Source organism: Ursus maritimus, unplaced genomic scaffold (genome assembly GCF_017311325.1).
Source record: "Ursus maritimus isolate PB19 unplaced genomic scaffold, ASM1731132v1 scaffold_9, whole genome shotgun sequence".
Taxonomy (NCBI): Eukaryota; Metazoa; Chordata; class Mammalia; order Carnivora; family Ursidae; genus Ursus; species Ursus maritimus.
The window spans coordinates 55,195,715-55,220,570 of record NW_024427107.1 but is presented as its reverse complement, the minus strand read 5'-3'; the positions used below and the strand labels follow the sequence as shown (position 1 = coordinate 55,220,570).

The window sequence follows — 24,856 nt, the reverse complement described above, 5'->3', positions numbered from 1 at the left end:
AATTGGAGTAGATTGTCCTTAGTATTGTAATTAAAGAATACCATCTGGCATATATATAGCTAGATTGCATTTCTATTGTTCTTAATAAAACCTATGAAAAGAACTTAGAGTCTTTTTTGCTTCCCTTTATGGTGAAATATTAGCAGGTTGCAATAAAGAATTATAAGCTACTCAATATTTCTGCCTTTCCATTTAAAACTAGATCTAATTCTTTTATCAATAAACAACTGTAAAAGTCCTCTTAGTAGGACATGACTTTGTTTTGTTTTATCTGGTAATGGCATAGGATTTTACTGGGACAATATACTATAATGGTTAAAGTTGTTTCTTGAATTCAAATCCCCACTCTGTTAAGAACAAGTGCTTAACATCATTGAGGCTCAGTTTACCCACTTAAAAAATGGGCATGATAATAATACTTCATAAGAATTTGGTGTTTTAGCTTAAGAGTATAAACTTAGCCTTTAGCCTGGTGTTTTAGGGACAATATAGCTCTCAATAGAGACAGGAATCATCAATTTTTATTGTAATCTCTTCTAAATAAAATTTTTTTCATGTTTAACTGTATCTCTTTCTTAGATACACAGACTTTATTTAGTTTGACACAATATATACCTGTGGCTAAGACAGGTATGTTGATAGCTGTGCAGTTGTTTTTAGTAAAACACTGATTAATTAGATTTAAAGTAAAATGTTGTAAATGTATTGTCTTTTGGACTGCTCCATTGGAATGATAGATAGTTGCTCTTTTGATTTTAAAATGACACTTAAAGTTTAATAACCTATTTTAGAAATTTCATTTTAAGTAATCATATCATTCAAGGTTTATAATGTAGTCTACGTGTTAAGCATTTTTTATTTCAAAATCTCTATCATTTTTATTTAAGAAATGTCCCTTGAGTATGTTCTCATGTCTGCATTTCCACTTTAACTGCCCTAAATAACTGTGTAATGTTGGGCGACTTTTTCTCAATCAAATGAGAAATAGCTCATAACATAGGATTTGAAAAGATAGTGTCCAAAAATATTACATATTAGTAATATTAACTATTCACATACTCTCGTTATATACTTTTTCCCTGTGACTATTAGCATTTCTATGAAATAGTCAGCTAGTATAGGGAGCGCAATCTACAGTAGCCACTTGATGAATCAAATTCTAGAGTAACCGAAATATAAATGGCCAGTCCTTTTGAGGGGAGGGAAACAAGGAAGGGCAGTTATCTTTCATTATCAATTTAATAAATTCTTGTAAGTTAAATCTAAACTATATTTGGATGTTATATCATGTATATAAATAGCCTATTATGTGCCATTTCCAGAATGTTCATTTCATGACATCATTACAGGTGAGACACCAGATTGTTAAGACTTTTATCTTTGCTGGAATTTCTGTTTACATATTTATGTTAGAAAAAAATCAGGAATGAATGACAAACTTCAACCTAATAGAACAAATACAGCTGTTCATTTCATCAATTAAATTTGAAGCAATTTAAATTTAAAAAATGAAGAAAATAAATAGAAATCACTCATGTTAATACATTGGTGGTAAGTATATTATTTTCTGACATATATATATTTAATTTGTTTAAAAGAGTTGCTAATTAAAGCACTTAAATACAAAAGTCTTTATTCTATAGAAACACCCTACATATTATTCCAGAATAGGAAAATAAAGAGACTACTACTTAAACATCTACTTAAAATTTATATAACAAAAAGAAAAAGAAAATAATTATAAATTCTGAGAATTTTATGTTTCACAAAAGTGAAAAATTAATATCAAATAAAAATTATCAATCTGTTTTTATATATGTGACTAATACCTTATTAAGTTCTAGCATTATGTAAGTGCTATTTTAGTTATCCTAATTATGTGAGATTATTTCACTCTTAATTCCCAAGGAGATACAGTATGTCTCCTTAAGTGGTTATTTATTTTCTCCAATGGCTATACTTCAATTCAATACAGAAAACAAGAATGATTGATACTAAAATTGTTATAATTTTGCCCACAAACACAGAGTATAGCTAGTATGGAGATTGAACTTTGAATAAATAAAGAGAATAAGACAACAGTATTCACACCAAGTAACTGTTCCTGTGTGTATTTAACTAATTGCTTTTAGAACTCAAGTAATTCCAACAGGAAAAAAAAAAAATCTTCAGTCTTTCATTAAACCCCATCATTCTCTATTGTGCTTTAAAATTTTACCCTAATTTGTTTATTAATTGAGAGAAAAAGGAACAATATGTGTTCACCACCTCTCTTTCTTCAAGTTGACCAGACCCAAAGACAAATGCATATTTTCACATACCATATATTAGTTGCAATATAGAAGTCATTTTATTATAACCACTTGGTTTCACTTTAAGCACAGTAAATCTGACAATAGAGCAAAAACATCTTTTTCTTCCCCCTAAGGCATAATTGTATTTACTGCTTCTATTTCAATATACTTTTCTAACATAGTTATACATTTTTATTTTTGAGAATGTTCATTTGAGGCTTCAAGTTTCTTGCAGAAACAGACTCCAGTGCTTGGGAAGCCTCAACAACAAAAAATAATGAAGTTATCTTATAAATTTATGTCATTGCTATTTTTCACTTTGAAAGTAGAGCACATTTCATATTTATGTCACTTCTTTCCAATAAATGCATCTTAAATGTAAATCTCATATGTAGAACATCACTCCCCACTAATATATTGTAAAACCAATACATATATCAGTTTAGTTTGGGTGAAAACTATCCCAGAGCAATTCAAGAAATCCTTAATGACTCAGTTTATTACAAAAATACTTCACAGAACATCTCTATCAATATTGGAATATCAAAATCGTCCAGAGTCTGTGATGCATTACGGATGCTCTGCTAAGGAACACATGGGTATTATAGAACAAATTCACTTGGATATTGGAACCAAGTCCCTACCCCATTCCCTCAGTATTCTCTAGTATGAGTTTGTTATTAAAAACTAAAAACAACTGTTTCAAAAAGAACTCCTGTGAAGGTAGATTTAATATTTTTTTAGGGTGGTTCAAATTTATGCCAGCTCTAGCTTTTATGTTTATTGAGATAATCCCTACCTTTTCCATAATTTCTTAATGGGGTTTATTATTTTATTTTATTGAGGAGAAAAATTACATCTCTAGAACAGTTGCAGGTGGAAGAGGACAGTCTAGTATAACATTTAAGTATTTGGGTTCTAAAGTCAGAGAGATTTGTGTTCAGATCATGGTTCTGTGCTCTCTAGTTTTTGTAGTATTGGACAGGTTACTTAGTCTCTCTAAATTTTAGTTTTCTCACCTTTAAAATAAGAATAATAATGACATTTGTCTCATACGGTTGTTAGGAATATTCAAGGAATTATATATGTAAAATCCCTACCCCTAGTCACTGCTCAGAAACATTACCTTATCAGGAAAATGAAGCAAAACTATAAGACTTTTGATTATACATATAATGATACATAGGTCTTGTTTCATTTAAGTGATTAGTAAAATTATATTTGCAGTCCACGTGTTGTAACCCTTTTAAAATTATAACCCTTTAAAATTAACATTTTTAGTATGCTGAAAAAGTAAACAAAATATATGTATATTATATATGCATATATGAATGATCATTTTTTCTTGTTACTGCATTTTATTTTATTTTTAAAAATTTTATTTATTTGAGAGAGAGAGAGAGCATACATGTGCACACACGTGATGGGGAGAAGTGGGAGGAAGGGGGAAAGCATCTCAAGCAGATTCGGTGCTGAGCTCAGAGTCTGATAGAGGGCTCAATCTCAGGACCCATTACCTGGGCCAAAACCAAGAGTTGTACACGCAACCGACTGAGCCACCTATGTGCCCCTTTTCTTTCTTTCTTTCTTTCTTTCTTTCTTTCTTTCTTTCTTTCTTTCTCTTTCTTTCTTTCTTTCCTTCCTTCCTTCCTTCCTTCCTTCCTTCCTTCCTTCCTTCCTTCTTTCTTCTTCTTTCTTCTTCTTTCTTCTTCTTCTTCTTCTTCTTCTTCTTCTTCTTCTTCTTCTTCTTCTTCTCCTTCTCCTTCTCCTTCTCCTTCTTGTTCTTCTTCCTCTCTTTAAGTAGGCTCCATGTTGGGCATAGAGCCCATCATGGGGCTTGAACTCATGAGCCTTGAGATCAGGACCTGAAATGAGATCGAGTTGAACACTTAACAGAGTTATTGCTTTTTATTCAGTGTCAGGCTTAACATCCCACCAGTATCCTTTTTTCCCAGTTTTTTAATTGATATGTTCCTTTTGATTCCCATACAATATTGAGAATCAGAACATTACAATACCGTGTGTAGATTCTCTGATTTCTTTGTTGTGTATATATATTAGATGAGCTATAAGTTTACTAGATAGATTAACTGAAATATTGATGAATCTATCTATCTATCTATCTATCTATCTATCTATCTATCTATCATCTATCTATCTATCATCTATCTCTACCTACCTATGTATCTATGTAACTGCCTACACGCTCAGGATGTTTATAGTGGAATCTCTTTATTGGTACCACCACTATGCAAAATAATTTGAAGTCTGTTCAGTTCTCTTTGTGTCTGCTCATTTCTTCTTTATATTCCCAGAACCTAGCACAATGCTTGGAATATATTAAGTTAGTAAGTGAATGAATGAGTGAATATCAGTTATGTGTCTGTAATCCAGCAATTTGTGTCATTTATTTAATATGCAATTTAAAAAATAATTTATACAAGTGTGGAATCCTACATTTATGATTGTAGTTTAATAATAGTTTAAATGGAAATTTTAATAGCTTCTATGTCTTGATACTTAATTGCCATATGCTTTAGGGTAAATCTACTTAATGGTAATTCAAAATAATACTTTGTTCCATTAACCTGAATAATTGGAGTTAACTATTATTAAATGTGTCATAGACTGTATATAGAAGAACAGTTACTTTCCTATGGTCTCATACTACTCTCCTCTTCTCTAATGATTTTTTTAACTTTTTAATTTTAGACACTTTATATGCAGTTGTAAGAAATAATAAAGAGATCCTGTATACTTTTCACCCAATTTCCTGCAATGACAACTTCTTGCATAACTGTAGCACAATATCCCAACCAGAAGATTGACTTTGATACAATCTGTCAATCTTATTTAAATTTTATGAGTTTTATATATCTCTGTGTGTATATGTTTATTTAGCTCTATGTAGATTTGTATGACCACCACCACAGTTAAGACACAGTACAGTTCATTACAAGGATCCCTCATATTATCTTCTATAGCCATGGTCACTGCCTTCCATCCCCTCCCCCTACAACCTCTGGTACCCACCAGTCTGTTTTCCAACTTTCTGATTTTGTCTCTTCACGAATGTTACATAAGTAAAGTCATACAGTATGTAACCATTCGATATTGTATTTTTTCACTCTGCATAATTCCTTTCAGATCCACTTAAGTTGTCATGTGTATTGTCATTCCCTTTTATTACTGAGTAATATTCCATGGTATGAATATGCAGTTAGTTTAATTATTCACTTGTTGAAGGATATTTGGGTTGTTCCTATGTTTTAGCGTCTATGAATAAATATGTGTTCAGGTTTTTATTTGATCCTAAGTCTTCATCTCTCTGGGATAAATGTACAAGAGTGTAATTACTGAACTGTATGGTAAGCACATTAGTCTTGCAAGAAACTACCATACTGCTTTCTGGAGTGGCTATAGCATTTTATATTCCCAACAGCAATGCATGAGTAATTTCACTTTCTCCAGAACCTTGCCAGCATTCAGTGATCTTATTTTGTATTTTATCTGATCTGATAGGTATATAGTAATATCTCATTGCAGTTTTAAGTTGCATTTTCCTAATGGTTAATGATGTTGAACAAATCTTTTTGTGTATCATCCAGTATCCTCTTCACTGGAATGGTTTTTGTCCATTTTTTAATTGGATGTTTTTTCTTCTTCCTCCCCCGTGACCACACTTGAGTTTTAAGATTTCTTTCTATATTCTATACAAGTCCTTTATGGAATAGATCCCTTGCAGAGAAAGCTCTCCGTGGCTTTCTTTTCATCCTCTGCACAGTCTTTCACAGAGCATCTAATAATTTTCAGGAAATCGTTTAACTACTAAAATGTCATGCCCCTTCTTGAAACAAGTTAGCACACAAATTAACAAAAAACAATTAAAATTATCTTTCTGTGTAGGGATTGAAAAATTGGCTCAATATTTTTTAAGTTAAATTTCTAAAACATATAGATATGAGGAGTGTTCTAAACTGTAAAGTCTGGAACTTTGAAATTGATTTTGGTAGCATCAAAACTAAAGCCTTGTTTCTGTCTTTTGATAGGTTCTGTTGCCACTGCGTGTCGTGACCCAGGAGTTCCCATGAATGGGACTCGAAATGGGGATGGACGAGAACCTGGGGACACTGTCATTTTTCAATGTGACCCAGGATATGAGCTTCAAGGAGAGGAAAGAATAACCTGCATTCAGGTAGAAAATCGATACTTCTGGCAGCCCAGCCCACCAGTCTGTATAGGTATGAATTAAAGAACAATTAACATTTTATATAAGTATAAAACAAATATAAAATGGGTATTGATGTCATTAAGAACAATATTCTAGAATAGGTTCTATACAAGATCTAAGATTTCAAAGATCTATGAACCCCCCCAAAAATGCACAAAATGTTAAATGATCGTAATTTTTTTCCTTAGGAAGGAGTCCATAATTTCATTAGATTCTCAATGGTTTGAAGATCCTGACCCCCCTCCCAAGCAAAGTTAAGAATTAAAGCTCTTGAAAAGTCTCAATTTTGCATCATCTACTTTACAAATGTAGTTATCCACTGCTTTTAAAATTTAAAGAGTAGATTCACATTCTGCATTTAAAATGGGCCATATTCATCTTGTGTCTCTAATAGCTATTTCCTGTAAGAAAGAAAATTTGATCAAAACTTATGTTTGAGTTTAGTTTCAAAGCTTTCACTTTATATTCAACTCATGAATATTAAAATATGCTTTTATTTTGATAATCTAAGGATTTGCAGCTGCTTGGTTCATACTTCCAAGTGCCTGCCTTTTGCCTCCATGCTCTGTTCTTGATCCTCCACGTTAGACTCTAGAATTAAGATACAGAGTATATCTCTACCTGTCTGAGAAAAGTTAGAGGGATGTACCTTTACCATAAAACCTTCTATATAATCTTTTAAAAATTTCATTAGTAAGTTTTTAAAATTAAAATTGTCTAATCTCATTTTACCTCAAGCATTTTAGAACCGGTGTCATCTTGAATTTACAATAGATTTTGACCAAAGTATGTTCTCTCGACTGAAAATTTTATTTCTTCACATATTTGCTCTTACTATACTATAAGCAACTTGAGAGAAGATTCCATATTCATTTATTCATTGTTCATGGTTGTACTTCTTATAGCATTCAGCATATGCAAATCTATCACATTTAGGAAACAAAACCTTATTTTTATTCACATATACCTAAATCATAAATGCATTTTCAGTAATCATTTCATAGTGATTTGTTGCATCACATGGTAATAGGAAGAGTCTTTAGTACCTCAGTCAGAAGGGAACAAACTCAAACACTCAATTCGGATTATTTTTACCCCATCTTGTAACTTCATATGCAAGAGTTGCAAGCTCAAATTCATTAGTCATTCAGTGTGTCCTAGGCATTGTTCTAAACATAGAGGATTTAGCAGTGAAACACAACAGAGAAGTTCCCTGTTCTTGTGAACCTACTTTCTAGTGAAATGAAAGCTAAAAAAGTCTATATTTTCACATCACATTTTCCATATTTTACATGTTGGCATTTTAAAAACACTTAACGCATAGAGCAAGACACATCTAAAGGCTCAAATAAGCCAGGGAGTAATGATGGTTCTAGACTTGAATAGAAAATGAGACAGATAACAAGAAAAAAGCTTATTAAAGAAACTTCAAAAAAAGGCCCAAAATAAGGACATAGCTTGAGCCAGTTCAAATTTAGCTATATTCCCCTTTACTCTTCATTATTTCCATGTAACACTTATGTTGCTCTTCATGTACCACTACAAGATTCTAGACCATCAGCATTGATTAATTCATATTTACCTTAACTACACTTATAAAAACAAGGAATAAAATACAGTTAAGAAACATTTTCAAAGAAAAGAATGAACTTTTCATTTGTTTGTTTACTAAAAAAATCCAATTAAATTAAAACACCACATTCTAAACAATTGGAATTTGACTATCTCATAAAGAGAATCTTTGTGTAAAGAAGAAATGATAGAATACTGCAGACTTACTGTAGAAGTTATGATTTATTCTAAGTCCTCAACCAAGTTAAAGGGTGTTGCTTATTAGAATTACCGGAAGGCTATATAATATCAAGTGTTATTATGTTTAGAATCCTAAAATACCCAACAGCCTTACACTAAAATTCTAGAAAACACTAAAATACAAAACATAAAGGATGAAAGAGGTTTGTGATAGGCTATTATAAAATTCCATTTGTAGACAAGACTTCAGCTTGCACGTGCTAATTCTAGGGGAAAAAAGAGTGAAACACTAAATCTTTCTTAAATTGAGCCAGTTGTGGAAAGTATTTTTATGGATTATGGTGCTGTGTATTATTTTTTGGTAGGAAAAGATAGCTTGAGGAGAAGATATGCATTAGAGCTTCTCTGAGGAAGAAAATAACCTAAAAAAAAAAAGTCTGAAAAATTGCTAAGGCTGCACAAATCTTGACCTCTGAAACTGATAAGAAAGAACTCCATGATTGGAAATACTATGCCAAAGATTAAACCCTGAACTTTTTAGAAACTCCATAAGTCTATGTCTCAGACCCTGGAGTATAAAGCATTTTGCTTGCATGTAGAAGTAGTTAGCCTTTAAGCAACTACCAAATAGAAGGACGTCATCTTTAAGAGAGTTAATAGAATTCATTCCAACAAAATTGACAGTGTGAAGATTACTTTGACATTGCCAGAGGGAAAGTAGTAGCACTAGATATGAAGGTAAATAACAAAGACATTAGTGTGGGTGGGCTGCTGCTAAAGTCTGCATACACAAATAAACCTAAATGGGGTGGAAAAAATTAAGAAGACTGGAAAATAGTTATCAGTAGTTGCCTGTGTAACTGCCTTTTGAGAAATGACACTCAGAATAAATCATTTATGTCAGAATTCCATGGAACCTAAATAAAAATTTAATTCATAAATCCATTTAACTTAAGGAGAATCTTATTCTGGATGCTCGATGATTAGATGCATAAAAATAAAAATGTATTTTCCAAATGCTATTCAAAATTTAGTATTTTTAAAGCAAAATTTTCTTTACTCAATATTTGGGATATACACGTCAGATAATATCTCTACTTGTCTCAGTGACTTTTGTAGATTTCTAAAATCAACTGCAACAATGAACTATATTGGGAAAACTCTGGTAAATAACATATAATGGAATCAAAATAATTTTTAGATGGTCTTATGCCTAAATTATAGTATGATCATGGAAAATATCCAGTAAGATACTTTAAAAATGTAATATATTTTCCTATATCTTTTTAAAAAATTCCCTACATCTTTTATGATAAAGGATATAAACATATATATGGGCACATGCAGGTGTATATGATTTCTGATAATGAAAAAGACCAGGGTGCCCGGGTGGCTCAGTGGGTTAAATGTCTGCCTTCGGCTCAGGTCATGATCCCAGGGTCCTGGGATTGAGCCCCACATTGGACTCCCTGCTCCGTAGGGGAGTTTGCTTCTCCCCCTCCCCCTGCTCCTCTTCTCTCTCTCGCTCACTTTCAAATAAATAAAATAAAATCTTTTTTTTTTAAAAAGGTTTTATTTGTTTTATTTGACAGAGAGAGTGAGAGAGCACAATCAGGGGGAGCAATAGAAGGAGAGGGAGCCCGATGCGGAGCTAGATCCCAGGAGACCCTGAGCCATCTGAGCCACCCAGGTGCCCCTAAAATAAAATCTTAAAAAAGAAAAGACCAGTGTTCTCTGTGAAAGATAAGGAAAATTGAAAGAAATTTGCTTTGCTAGGCTCCCCCAAATTACACATAATCCCACTATGATAGTTTGTGGGAAAAAAAATAACACAGAGTACATTTCGCTATCATTCTTGTCTTTTATACATATATACAGACATAAATACATTTGCCATTATTACATATATTTTTCTAATTTTTTTTTCAAATTCATATAAGTTTATAAGTTCTTAAGGCAAAATATGCTATTATTTAATCAAAATACACAGCTACAAATTAGATTGTTAAGTCATTCCCCATTTTTTTTTGTATTTTCATAATCAATACAAGAAGCCACTAGCAATTCTAAAAACTTCCATGGAATGTGTAGTATGTACTGAATCCTAGGTTTAAAATAACATACAAAACACTCTTTAGCTTACAGATTAGTGATGAATGCAGACACCTGAATGTAATATTTAAGTACATATGATAAGGGAAATGATGGAGATAGAGGTTGTTGTGCATACTAGAGAAAGATGAAGAGAGCTGAAGTAGAGTCCAGGCTGGGAATTTCCAGGAAAACCTTCGGGAGGCAGTGACAAATCTTGAAACATAAGGGTTCTCTACATGTAGAAGAGAAAAAACATTTCAGCAGAAATGAATAGCATTGGCAAAGGCATAGAAGTGCCAGGAACTAGAAGTAGTTTGATAGTATTCGAGTATAAATTATGTGTCTAGAGCGGTGGTTGATGCAACTGGTAAGGTTGCAACAGTCAGGTCATTAAAATTGTATTGGAGTTGAGGCGTTATCACGTAGACAATGTGAAATAGCTGCAGAATTATATGCATAGGCATAGTACATTTAGATGTTTTTATTGGGAGAAAGATGAATTGGAGGAAACTGGAGGCATTGGAAACAAGAAGCCATTGCAATAATTCAGGAGGCAGGTAAGAATCAGATCTAGAAATATGGTAGCAGGGAAGGAAAGAGGAATAGGTTGAAATATATCTATGAGGATCTATAATGTAGAGTCTTAGTAGTGCTTCTTGATGGACTGGCACATGGATGCAGCAAGGAAAAGAGAAGACTCTTAAGCCTCCAGCTTGGGAATTAGGTGGATGATCGCACTAATCAAACAACTTCGAAATACAAAAGAAGGAACAAATTTGTGTTGAGATTTGGATATGTCAGATACTCTGTGTTTGATGTGCCCATAGGCTATCAGGTAGAGATAGCTAGTGAGCATTTGGGCATATGGCTTAGAATTAAAAAATTGGATATGGTCAATATGGAAGAATGTAACAGAGCAGAAATCAGAGATAACTAGGGAAAGAACTTAGGAGAATACTAAAATTATAAGATGAAGTAGAAGAAGACACATGTAGCAATAAAACTGAGGTCTTTACAAAGACACTAGAAGAAAATTAGAAATGGAGTTCCAACAAGGAGAGTGAATTTAAGGTGAAAGGCAACCCCAAAGAAAGGATACAGATATGATGAGAAAAATAAAAGGAATCAATACAAAAGTATTCCACGGTAGGCTAGGAAGTGATTGTGTTGGGGACAAGGAGGCTAAGGGAGATAGCAATGTTTGGAGAGGGAATGAGAGGTGAGAAGAACCTAATAAAGCCATCTAGAGTCCATAAGCAACAGAATGGTTATTGTGTCTCTGTAAACATAATTTAAAAGAAAAACAATTCTAAACCTTAATTTTCTTAGGATGAATACTTTGGTGCTTTTCTTGGAGATTTTTTTCCTGGTGGTGACCTGCTTTGCTAATCATGTTAGTCTGCCTATAAGTAAATACAGCACCCATGTGAAGAAAGAGCCAATGAGATTAGAATTCCTTTTCGAACAACTTAGTTGTAAAAGAAAAAACAAATCGTAAATAAGGAGAGACTTTTATTTATAAAGAACTATTACAGTGTGGGTATTGTGGGGGGAACCATTGTGATAGGGAGAATAGTGTGACCGTAAGATTTACAAGCATCTCAAGAGTTAGGCAAAAGGGATTCTTCTTGTATAGAGTGGAGTATATAAGGTTAGAAAGAACCAGGTGTAGGGAAATGGGATGAAAGGGTGGCTCAATCCATCAGTAGAGCAGAGAATGATGTCTTCCACGTCCATCCTGTCCTCAGGAGGTGTTGTGGGCTGGCTCAAGGCTGAGGGTGGACCAAAGTTCCGGGACTCAGAGGAAAAATGGAAGCTTAACCAAAGTTTGGTTACAAGCCTCTTATTCTGGTTAATGAGTGAATTCAGCTAATAGTTCGAGTCAAAGAATGGGACTCTATAGGGTCTTATCACAGGAAAATAAGGGGATTTCTTTAAGGGGTCCTGTCTAATACAGATAAGTGAGTTCTATCTCAGTCATATGGGGAAGGGTGGTTCCTCACAGTAACTCCATTTAACCAAACACAAAAGGGTGAGGGCATTTCTTAATCATCAGGTAAAATTCAACATTTTTAGTTGAAAAAAACAGTGAAAAGAAATAGGTCATAAGGAACTTTGTTTTATTTTTTTGGATGAAAGACCTCTGAACATGTCTGTGGACAAAGGGGATGAAGCCAGAGAAATTGAAGGTGATAATGAACCAAGATTCCAGAGAAGGAAGAGCGATTATGTGACCAGGTTGAGGGTATTATCCTGATTAATAGGAGGGAATCTTTATCCTCTGATTGTAGAGAGAAATATTCAGGAGACATTGAAATTTGAAGATAGAAGACTACAGAAAGTTGACATACTTATGTCTAATCATTTGATAAGATCCACAAAGATGTGCAGATGATAGGTAAGCAGTGGTGAATAAATTAAGTCTGAGGGCTGAGGTTATCTACTGTCACTGAGTTGCTGAGGCAAGGGTAGTGGAGGGGCATGGAGAAAAGTACTAGCGGACATCCGTAATTTAGATAGCAGACATTACCAAATTATAGTGATGATTTTGCATAGAACAGAGATCTGAAATGTTGCTAGAACCAAAATTCTCCTTCCTCCAAAACCAGTTGGATGCTGTCAAAAGAATCCAAAATGTCTTACAACTGAATGGTAAAATTTATTTCAGAAAACTATAATTTTAAAACGCAGATAAGAGAAGAATGTTGGTGTGCTGATTACATGTCTGAGACATCATGAGAACGTGATCTGAATCTCTCTCTCTCTCTCTCTCTCTCTCTCTCTCTCTCTCTCTCATGCGCGCGCATATATCCCCACTGTCCAACTCCACCACTGGGGTCCTCCCTATTTTCATGGCTCTTTTTTTTCTGAAGCTGTCAGTTCTATATATAATACATTATTTTCTATCATAAACTGTTAAACACAGACTTCAACAATAATCCCTTAAAGAATATATTCTTTGAATTTCACTGACAAGTTTTGGAGCCTTTTCTTCGAAGTGTTACAGAAACCTTTGTTTGGGGCTGTAGTAACTGTAGTATATGTCTATTTTCATCAACAAGTCAGACAACTAAAATTTAGGGATATGGTAACATTCAGTATAAGAGTGTTTTATTGTAAAGTGCTGTAGGTTCACAGATAATTATCCATTCTCACTCATTCACTATGGTCAAAGACTCTTCCTCCATAAATACATTAAAAAAAAAAAAAGTGCCAGGGAAGATGTGAAAATGAGCCGAGTATCTCATGTCCCATTATTCCACTTATTATTAGAGATTTTGTTTTGCTTTGTTTTGTTTCTAACTTTATCCTGAAAGCTTCATATTTGTTCTTAGCAACCATGGGAAAACCACCTATACCCTTCTTCTCAATGCTTATCTTTTACATGAAACAAAATAGTATTAGAAAGGGAGGGAAGTACATATGTAATTTCTTGTCTTTTGAAGCCAGTGAAGAAGCTAAATGCAATGTAACTATGTGCATATGTCTTTAATATCTTAATGGTCTTTCTTGAAAGACAATACAGCATTCTCAACCATCCAATACTAGAAAAAGTCAGATGTGTATGAAATCTTCTGAATTTTTTAGAGAAGTGTTTACACAAATATTGATAGCTAATAAATGTTATTAATCACTTAAGGGTTTGTTTGTTTGTTTGTTTAAATTAAAGCACCCTGTGGAGGCAATTTAACAGGATCTTCAGGCTTTATTCTTTCACCAAACTTCCCTCATCCATATCCCCATAGCAGGGACTGTGACTGGACTATCACCGTCAACACTGACTATGTTATCTCCTTGGCATTTATCAGGTGAGTCCCTGTACATTTCCACATTTAAAAACAAAAATCTTTTCCTGCCATTTTACCTTAGCTTTTGAAGCTAGGCCAAGTTTTATTTCTATATATGACATTTTAATTAATTTTCATTAATTCCCGTAGTAATGTTTTGCAATCAGCAGTTTGCAAAGCCTCGTGTAATAGTATAGATGCTGGTGTAGTTCTGAAGGCTAGTGGGTGAGCATCTTCTCCAGATTTCAGTGTAGAGAAAGCAGGTTAAAGCTCAAGTGGTTTATTGTCTCTCATGAAATGTGATCTCTTTATAACCTTTCCTCTCTTCCCTGTATTTACCATCTCTGCTTCAAAAAAATTCAGTTTTTCCCAAACATCAAGATTAAAAGGTCAATATTTCCGGGACTTTTTCCTCCTGTTTGTGTGCCACCCAAAATCTTCTGGTAGCATCTAAATACCCATATGTGCAGCATTACCATTCAGCTTCTGAAAACATGTATTCTACCTGTTATTTTTATGGTGATCTCATTAAGTCAAGCTGACAGAGGAGAGATGAATCATTCCCATATGATTTCTCAGCATATCTTGTCTCATGATAGAGCTTTACATAGGAATGCTCCAGAATTTACATTTGTTGGTTAGTAATGTCGATTGCAGGGTAAGCTTAGTACTGAAGTAGCAGAGGATTCAGCTTTCTGTGTGGGAAAGAAGGTGGCTGACTTCGAGCTCAAACTCTGCCACCATATCTGTGTTACCTCGGGTAGGTTATTTTTTATAATGAACCTGTTTCTTCACATGGAACTTAGAGCTGTTGTCACAAAACCTGGTCTAACCCCTTCCCGTAATATTTCAATGGGAGGGGTTAGGTATCAGCAACTCAAAGAGTTCTTTAAGTAGAAATGTTCCTAACCTGCAGTGTCCATTGATGTACATTGGCTCTAGTAACACAACCTCTCCTTCTGCTGGTGGGTTCAAGCTGCTTGGTATTTATGCAAAATGTTAAGGTTAAATAGGTACTTTTTTCTAATATATTGAAACCAGGTCTAAAAGCAATTTGAACTCATAAAAGTTTGTAGAAGTGCAATATACAGACTTTTTATTTCTATAATTTGTAGCAATATATTGATAATTAGTAATAACACAGCAACAGTGATGATAATGTTAGTTATATGGCCGGACTCAGTTATAAGACAACTTGTTGAGGTTATTATAGTCACTTTTACAGTTGAGGAAATGGCAGTACAGACATTAGAAATGTCAATTTGAATGATACTGGCCTTAGTGGACTTAAAAAATTATTTTAGTTAATAAATGAGTGGTAGAAGGCTGTATTAGATGAAATGCATGACCTAGATTTGATTTCCAGCTGTGCCATTTATTATGTGACCCTGGAGAGATCACTGACATTCAGGGCCTTAGTGTGCTCATGAGAAAATGGAAATGATAATCCCTTCCTTATACCACAGGATTATTGACAAGACCAAGTTAATATTTATGAAACTGCCTTATAAAATAGAATGTGCTCTTAGAATGTACTCTCCATTTTTTTTTTTTCAGGAGAAATAGTCATTACAGTTAAGATTCTGAAATTTCCTTAAAAAAAAAAAAAAAAACCGACTTCTTTGTTTTATTCTCATTTTTAAAGTTACAAAGCAATATTTTGAAATACTTATTTAGGCCCAAACTAGAAACTAAGAAGAAATGGGCTTCAGTCCATTGTTAAGTAGGCTTTCGGGTTTCTGAGGATAATACATATGGCTATATCATTTATAAAGCACTTGCTTCTAGTGATTCTGCCAACAGTAACATAGGTAAGGAAATTGTAATACTCATTAAATCTTAATGTTGAAAGAAATGAACTTCTGAAAGGTTGTGCTTTACCCCAGAAGAAGGGTAGTAAGTAACAAAATTAGGCCTTATCCCCTGATTTCTGCTATATTACAGCAAAAATTACCAAAATTTAGGCCTTGTATCCACCAAAAGGTTTCAAGAGTAATTAATTGATTTAGACTTAATGAAGATAGATACTGAATAAATTAAACAGAATAGAACAGTGTTGTGGTCCCCTAACTTTCTCATGTTATGGGGCCCCTTATTTATTGAAAGTTTGGAATCCCTGCATTATACCAGTCTTTCTTCACTACTATTTATGCACTAGCTGGATTCCTATTCCTTATACATGCATACGTAAGGTTTTAGAATTGTTGTGGAAATTTAACTTCTATATACCCAGTAGATTTGGAAAGACCATTTCTTACCTAACAAGCTTCTTATTTATATGCGAAGATGATAAAATCTGACAAGACAGTTTTTCCACTGATAGTTGTTTAACAATTGCAAGCTTTACTGGTTTTGTTTAATATTGTGAACTTGTTGATTTTTCTTACTGACCCATCCTTTTCTCTGCTACAGTATGAGCTAGGTAATAGACAAATGATTGTATGTCTTTGGCTTCTAAATATTTTGGTTCTATAATCATTATGGGACAGTTCTCATTCTTTTGAAGGTTGTTAAGGCAAATCTGAAATATCAAAATATTGATTTGAATAATTTACATGCTAAAATGTCCTTATTTACACATTATTTAATTTTGACAAACAGGGTGTTCGTTTGATTTCTCTTAACATCAAGTTCTAAAAGAAGAAAATGTATTTACTTTCAGGAAAAAGAATACCAAGTACAATGTGCAGGACTTCATTTGAGTAATTTAAATGTAAATTTTGTATTTCAAAGTTTTGCTTGAATTGGATATCTGTAGAGTTGAATTTTAAACAGCAAATATGCTTGTAAATTTTGAAGTTCAAGTCAAATAGTATCATTGACAAAGAAAAAAGAGGTTGCATTTTCATGATGCAAAATATCTGATGAAAAATTTTTAAAATAGATGTTGTCCTCCCTGTTTTACAGATATAAAGTATCTTACATAAGGATATGTAGCTAATAAGGGCAGAAGCAAGGCTTGAACTTGTGTTTCTGATTCCAAACCCAGTAACCTTTCATTAGAAATTGCCTTACTATCATTTGTATTCTCTGTAGACACAGTGACAACTTAGAAATATTTGAAAATATCAAGATGTCTTTTCTCTTTTTCACTGCTTTGATATTCATATTCAATGTGCTGTTGCCAGGTAAATTTTCAACTTAGTTTATTATTGACAGGATCTATTATTTTTAAAGAGATTGACTGAATTAATATATGATTATTGACTATTACGTCTAACACCTTAGCAGTAATCATTCAAATTCCTTTTCTCTCTTTCTCCCTCTCTCTTTTTAGTTTTAGCATAGAACCTAACTATGACTTCCTCTATATATATGATGGACCAGACAGTAATAGCGCACTGATTGGAAGTTTTCAAGACAGCAAGTTACCAGAGAGAATAGAAAGCAGCTCAAATACTATGCATTTGGCTTTTCGGAGTGATGGATCTGTTAGTTACACTGGATTTCATTTAGAATATAAAGGTAAATGTGAACATTTGATTTCAGCAGCATGATTTAGATTGTATTTTATACAGGAGAATAATTCTGTATTGGCCATTGTCAGCGGTTAGTTATCTGTGTATTTCTTAATGCAGACTACCTACAATTCATCTTATAAAAGGGCTCTCACTGTAGACTTTTCCTATCAGTGAGAAGGAAATTAGCATTTCCCTAATTACTACCAAAGGAAATATATCAGGCAAACAAATTAGCAATTAGTACACTGTGGTAGTTGGCTAAGACCACAAAATATTAAAAAAACAACAACAAATTTTTTGGAGACTGAAGACTCACTCATCTTTATTCAGAGACTACTCTCTGTGATAAGGAGCACAAAGTATACTGATAATTACGTTTCAGAAAATGTCCAAAGATATTTAAATGTGTCAATATTCGGAATAGGGAGAATAAAATATACTAGTGATTATAATATTTTAGAATATTTCTGAAAGTATTTAAAGGAATTACAATGCTTATGGATGTTTATAAATATATTTTTCTTAACTTTTATTCTATAAGAAAAAATAGATCTTAGTTGTTTAAATTTAAATTTTTTTCAATAATTGAGTTCAAAAATGTATATATATACTGATAATTTATCTCAAGTTATCAATTGAGTACTAAAAGTACATATTTTGGATTTGTTACTACTTCGCCTTTTTTCATTATGAAATATTTTCAATAACTGAAGATTATACAGAGTAACAAAACAAACTTCATAATATCTACCATCCAACATGACAAACCTTAATATTGTGTCATCTTTGCTTCTGATCTCTTTATTCTTGTCTTAGGAAATATAATATTAAATATACACTTGAAACTCCTTTTGCATGTGCCATGGAATGGGGGGTATGTCTCTTCAGGTCTGTCATAAGAAGTGTCTAACGTTCCAGGTAGCCATTCCCAAATCCATGTAGTTAAGCACTTGAGTTAAAACCTACTCAACATTTTTCTTAGCTAACTGTACATGCGTTCCTGTCTCCCAGATTGATCCATTCCCATGTCCCATTATTTCTAAAAACCTAAGATTTATGCTGCTTTAGGAAAAGGGCCACAAATGCAAAATTTTAAAAGATAAAACTATTCATTATGTACCCACTCTATTCTAGGTACAACGATCAGCTCTTTTTAATGAATTCTCTCTGTCCTTCCTATGAGCAGGCACACTTATAAATGCAACAAAATACTAAATTAACAGAATTAGGTGGTAAGTATTGCTACCCCTATTTTACAAATGACAAATCTAAGGATCAGATTATTAAGAATTACAGGAAGTGACATAAATTATTACTACTAAGAATAAAAGCAAATAAAAATATAAAAGTACAAATAGAAATACATAATCATGCCATGAACTTCAGTCTTTCTCCCTGGACCCTACAATTACTTCCCACCATGCTCAGCTACTACACTAATACCCACTTACACACAATTTCATGAAGTCTTATTTTTATACTCCAGATAGTATTTCTTTCTGATGTTAATATCGAGTTCATGGCTCTCCCTAAATCCAACCTAATTAATTCTCTGGACTGGTCCTCACAACTCTCATCCATGGAGAAGTTCGATTCCCCACTGCAGGGTCTCCATGGTCAGTCTTTTTCATCAGCCTCCCTGTTTCCTATCCTTATTTCAAAAAATGTTACCTCTTTGTCTAGTTTCTTAAAGCCAGTAAAGTGGTCCTTATGTCTATTTCTGCCATAGAGAGACATCTAAAAATTTTCATAAAATATGCATCACCCCAAATAAACTGACATGCACTGAGGTCCCGGATAGTAAAAAGTTTTCCTTTGTCATTTGTAATCCATGTCCTGTACCTTCCCTTGAGCATGTTTTGTTGGCACTGAAAAGTAAAGTTTTTAAGTCTTGACTCACTCTAAATACATAATATTTTAGTAGGCCTTTAATTTAAAAGCAACACCTACCTCTATTAGAGCTCACACCAGAGTACAGGTACCACTGCTCGTGTTCATATCTTTCTCTCCATTTCCCGCTTGAAGACGGACACTGAATCTTATTTTTGTTTGTGTGCAAATACACAGGATTTGTGCTATGAACCAATGCTATATTTGAACATTGCAAAAATACGAGCCTGCCAACGTGGATTCTGGAAGGAATAGCACTTGATGCTTATGTAAAGCAAATTGTGGATATGCTTTTATGTCATAGACAGTAGTAAACTGGATCAGAGAAGTAGAACTTTGGGGCTGAAGGGGAGACATTTGGCTAATTTTAAAGCAATGTCTCCACGAAGATTTTAAATCAGGCCTAGTCTCCGTTGTAATTTCGGTGAGATACAATATTAACAAATTTACAGTGGAATAAATATTTAGAGTTTAAACAGTGCTTTCATAGGCATTGTTTTAATATTAAGACCATTTTAGATTATAATGTTAATTATATGTATATCTTAATATTCTTAATTATAACATTTATACAGATGTGACTCATATAGTAGTAATATTTGTATTCTTTTAACAAAATATATTGATTCTGATGGAGAGGGAATATTCACAGTTTTGTGCTACTGAAGGGGACCTCCTGGCAGCTGATGCTTTAGCTGGCAGAGGATGCCAATTTATAGACACCAATATGTACAGTGGAAGACTTATGACTGATTGTTTATATGTGGTATAAGTTAGCCACCTGGTTTAAGAACCTTAACAGTAACATAAATTACTTTCTAAATTAACATACCAATTTAAGTTAAGATGTATTTTTTTCACAGAGCAACTTATTACATTTCTATGTTACCCTGAGGTATTCTGGGAGCAATCCTTTAATTTCCATTGCAGAAAAACTTTCCAAAATAAAAGAGATACATCTATGGCTTATACTTATTCTCTAAAAGCACCCAGGGACATCTAGCCTTAGGTTAACTCTTACAGTTACAATAGGGAGGCCTCTTGGGACTTTTATGATCAGATGAGGGAAATGCAATGCATATACATCTTGAAGGGAGCTTAGTTCTTAGTAGCTGAATTCATGCTAGCCGGTATATGCCCATCCACACATGTCCATTATCCTGGAAATAACAGGCAGTTGGATATTATATACTCTGGTCACCCTTCAAAACCAAAAATAACATGTAACTACTTTTGATTATACACAGACTGACATTATTCATAGTAGTGGTCCCTTCTGAGTGTATAGCTCTATGTGGGAATGAATTTTGAAGTAAAATCCCTTTAACAATAAATATATTTATGGTTCTTTTTCTCCCAGCAAAAAAAAAAAATTATAAATCAATCATTACATATGAATTCAGCAAACATAATTATCACTAAGTCTTGTGCAAAGTATGATAAAAAACTACATAGTGTTATATATATAATAAACATATATTATCTCAACATCTGTCTGTTTTCAGGAATAAAATGGAAATAAGAGCATAGTAAAGCTTCAATTTTTTCAACTGACTCTTCTTCAAGGCACAGTTTATGGCTTTCTAATGTCAGTTTTTTTCATTAAAATAAGCATTTACGATACTTTACTGGCTGGTGGAAAAATTCTGAAAAATAATGCTTTGTAAAAGTTTTGTAAAAACCATATGTAAGATACAAGCTTTATTGCTTATGCTTGCTTACGTCTTGCGGCAGACATCTTCCTATATGCTTTATTTGGAGAATATAAGGAAGAGAGTCTTTTGCCTAGGATCTATTCAGTAGGCAAACTACTGTGAAGGCAAATAAAATTAATTATTCATAAAAATAATGCTATCAACCTGTCTGCCTCACATTTTTTTTCAAAAACTCAAATTGCCTTTCTATCTACTGCCTAGACCTTTGCATAAAGATTCTCCAGGTGTTTCCAAAATTTCCAGGTAATTGCTATGGCAGACCTGGAAATAAACAAGGGCAGTATTATTCATAGAAAGCTATTCACCAAGGATTTAAAGTAGTATGTAAAAACAATAATGAGATAAATGAATCCTCTCAAAATGAGGCTAGCAATATAAAATTGTTGCAGAGGCAATATATTTTGTTTGTTGGCCAAATTTCCCTTTCCTCAAAAAGTAGGATATTTGCAATATAGATTCACAGATAAGTCACTGAAACTATTGGGAAAACTTTAAAGAAGGAAAAAGCAAACTTTTCAAAAGATGAAAATGAGGTGGTTACACTTGCCAAAGAGATGAATCCTTTTAAACAGTAATTTCAGTTCTTCCTTTTCTCTCAAGGGACTTTGCTCAATTTCACGAAGGCCAACTATAAAGGCTAGGTTTCTGATCTGCCTAAAAGTTATGTTGTTTCCCTGCTTGTTTAAGGAAAGACTCAATGTGCAGTTTTCCTTTTTAAAATAAAGAAACCGACTCCTGTAACGCTGAAGTCCCATTCTTAGTGACCAAATTGAGTATCTGTACTGCTGGTTCTTTTTGGAAAACAGTATTGTGCGAATAGTTTACAGGGGAAGAAATATAGTTTGTTGGATGGAGAAGTGATTTTTACCTTGAATTCTGAATAATATGTAGGGTGCAGATTTCATGTATGTGTATCTGTGTATGTGCAGTTGGAAGAAGATCAAGTTATTTAGCTTTGGATTGAAACTCAGGTATCAGGTTTATCTGACATGCAGACTTGTCCACCTCACGCACCTTGTCTGTCTTTCACCTAGTTAGCTCATTTCTCTCAATGCTCAGATTAGATGTCAGTTCTTCAGGAAGTTTCCTGAATACTTCCCCTTATGCCATAATCATTACAGTTACACACATTTATTTAATACAATTAATAAATTGTAAATGCCATGTTGGCCAGCATAGATTCTGATTGTCCACTGCTGTATTTCCAGAGTTTGTTGAGTAGTGTGGGCTCTTAATTACTTGCTGGGAAAAAAGAAGAAAGGAAAGGAAGCAGAACTTCATTCCTCTGATAGTCTATTAAAATCATTTAGTGTTTGGTTCTGCCATTTCCTCTTTAGTTGAGTGGAGAGAAATCTTGTATAGTGTTAAAGCACAAATTTCTCCTCATTTCCTATGAATGTTGAAGTACTTTGAACTCGGTAAGGTTTTATGAATGGAAGAAATATATTTCTACTGTTGTAATTAATGAGGGTTGGAGATTTTACAATAAAATAATTTCTGTGATAGCCAAACACTAAGATATGTTGACTTAAATTCCAGTGATTCCATGAGTCATGTGCAGAGATATACCCACCTCCTGGCTTCCCATTAACATAAAATAAATTCTAATGTAGAAAATCACATTTGTTATCCTGAACTTGTGATGGCCCTTAAGTTTTTGTACTATTTCTTAAGGAATCTATAATAGTAATAATAAAATGGAAATATTAAGGTATTACCCAGATCCGTTAACAACAATTTGTTTTAGAGCTTAGTCCCCAAAATGGATGAACTGACCATTCTGTTTCTCTACATATTTTCAAAATGTTCTGTCACTCTCTTTAGTTCACTATCTGGGTGCACAGAAAACTTTAATTCATTTGCCGTGAATGGACTTAATGTTCAATGTGTCTGTTAGTGTTAGCTTTAAAAGTACTTGCCTTTTGGACGCCTGGGTGGCTCAGTTGGTTAAGCGTCTGCCTTTGGATCAGGCCATGATCCCAGGGTCCTGGGATGAAGTCCCGCATTGCTCCTTGCTCAGCGGCGAGCCTGCTTCTTCCTCTGCCTGCTATTCTCCCTGCTTGTGTGCTCTCACGCTCTCTTTCTCCTCTCTCTGACAAATAAATAAATAAAATCTTAAAAATAAATAGATAAATAAATAAATAAAAGTACTTGACTTGTTGGATGGAAACTCTCTGCCCCAAAAATCATAGTTTGGATGTCATAAAGATTTTGCTGCTGTTTGATAATGGGTAGCCTCTGATAGAAATGGGGGAATGACCAGAGGAGATGGGTTACAAGATATGATTTCAGAGTGGAGAAAAGTGTCTTTTACCTTCTTCCCAGTGGTGAAATAAACTGAGCTCAACATAGGCAGTAGTATCATTTCCCAGTCCAGTCACATGGAATGAGTGTCCATTATTTGGGAGAAGAGCTTTTAAATAAAGCAATATTAAGTAAAAAAATAAGTCCTTCTTTCCCAAAATAATTCATCTAAAATATTTATGCATGGATCATAGCATATAATAATTTATAATAAACTCTAAAACTCTATGTTTGACTGCATGTTAGATACTAGTCTTAATAAGACTAATGAAAAATTTTATTCTCTTATTCATCAACATGAATTAGCAAAATGTCAGATATGATTATGGGCTACTTTGCACTTTGAGCCCCCAAACAGGAGCAGAAAGGGTGCTGGTACTTTCCCATCTGTTTGGAAGTAGAAATGAAGAAATATATAAGTTTCAAAGAAAGTAGTATCTTAAAAACAATTCATTTTATATCAACACTGTTTTTCAGCAAAACTTCGAGAGTCCTGCTTTGATCCAGGCAATATAATGAATGGCACCAGACTCGGAATGGATTATAAATTAGGGTCAACAGTCACCTATTACTGTGATGCTGGTTATGTTCTTCAAGGTTATTCGACACTCACCTGTATCATGGGAGATGATGGAAGACCTGGATGGAATAGAGCCTTACCAAGCTGTCACGGTAAAAAACATTTTTTTTTTTTTTGCTGAGTTTTTATTATTAGAATCAGGAAATATTTAAAGCCATTTCTATATTTTTAAAAATCAACCACTTAACATTCAATCTACAAGTGTGGTATAAGCCATGCAGAGATTTTATCAAAGATTTTTAAATTGGATTCATTAAAGAAATGGTTTTGGAAAAGTGTTTATGTTCCCAGGTGTCTCTAAAGTGCTGCACACATTATTGTAGGCGAGCTTTCTGAGCATAAGGGTAGTACCTGTTCTATTCTGTGTTCAGGACTTAGAGGAGTGCCTGAAAAGATTAGGTGCTCAGAAAATATTGTCTGAGTAAATGAAGAATGAACATGCTGAAAGTGACATTTCAACAAAATAGAGAAATGCAGTGACTTAACATATTATCAAGAACTGGTGATAAATCTTTATCCAGACTACACATTTCTCCTAAAAATTAAGGTTGCCTAAAAGTGAAAACCATGTTGGAACTGCTGAGGCAGCTCTAGCAGTTGGGGGAAGACTCCAGGACACAGTAAAATGGAGGAAGACCTAAAATTAGTTTCAGTAACAAAATATCAGATAGGTAAGTTGCCATATTTGTCACAGGTAGAGTTAGTAGGAGACCAGGGTGCTGGATGCAGTTTGATGCAGGAACTGAC

General features: G+C 33.6%; 1 protein-coding gene across 3 annotated transcripts in view; it reads left to right on the top strand.

Annotated features, from left to right (window-relative positions):
* The window catches only part of CSMD3 (CUB and Sushi multiple domains 3), a 1,145,609-nt gene that overhangs the window by 881,060 nt on the left and 239,693 nt on the right, over positions 1-24,856 (top strand). For all 3 annotated transcript variants that reach the window (XM_040625739.1, XM_040625738.1, XM_008689272.2), the window contains 4 exons: positions 6,344-6,535; positions 14,042-14,180; positions 17,437-17,624; positions 24,007-24,201. In XM_040625739.1, the coding sequence (XP_040481673.1) occupies positions 6,344-6,535; positions 14,042-14,180; positions 17,437-17,624; positions 24,007-24,201 (714 nt within the window). The remainder of the gene's footprint in view (positions 1-6,343; positions 6,536-14,041; positions 14,181-17,436; positions 17,625-24,006; positions 24,202-24,856) is intronic.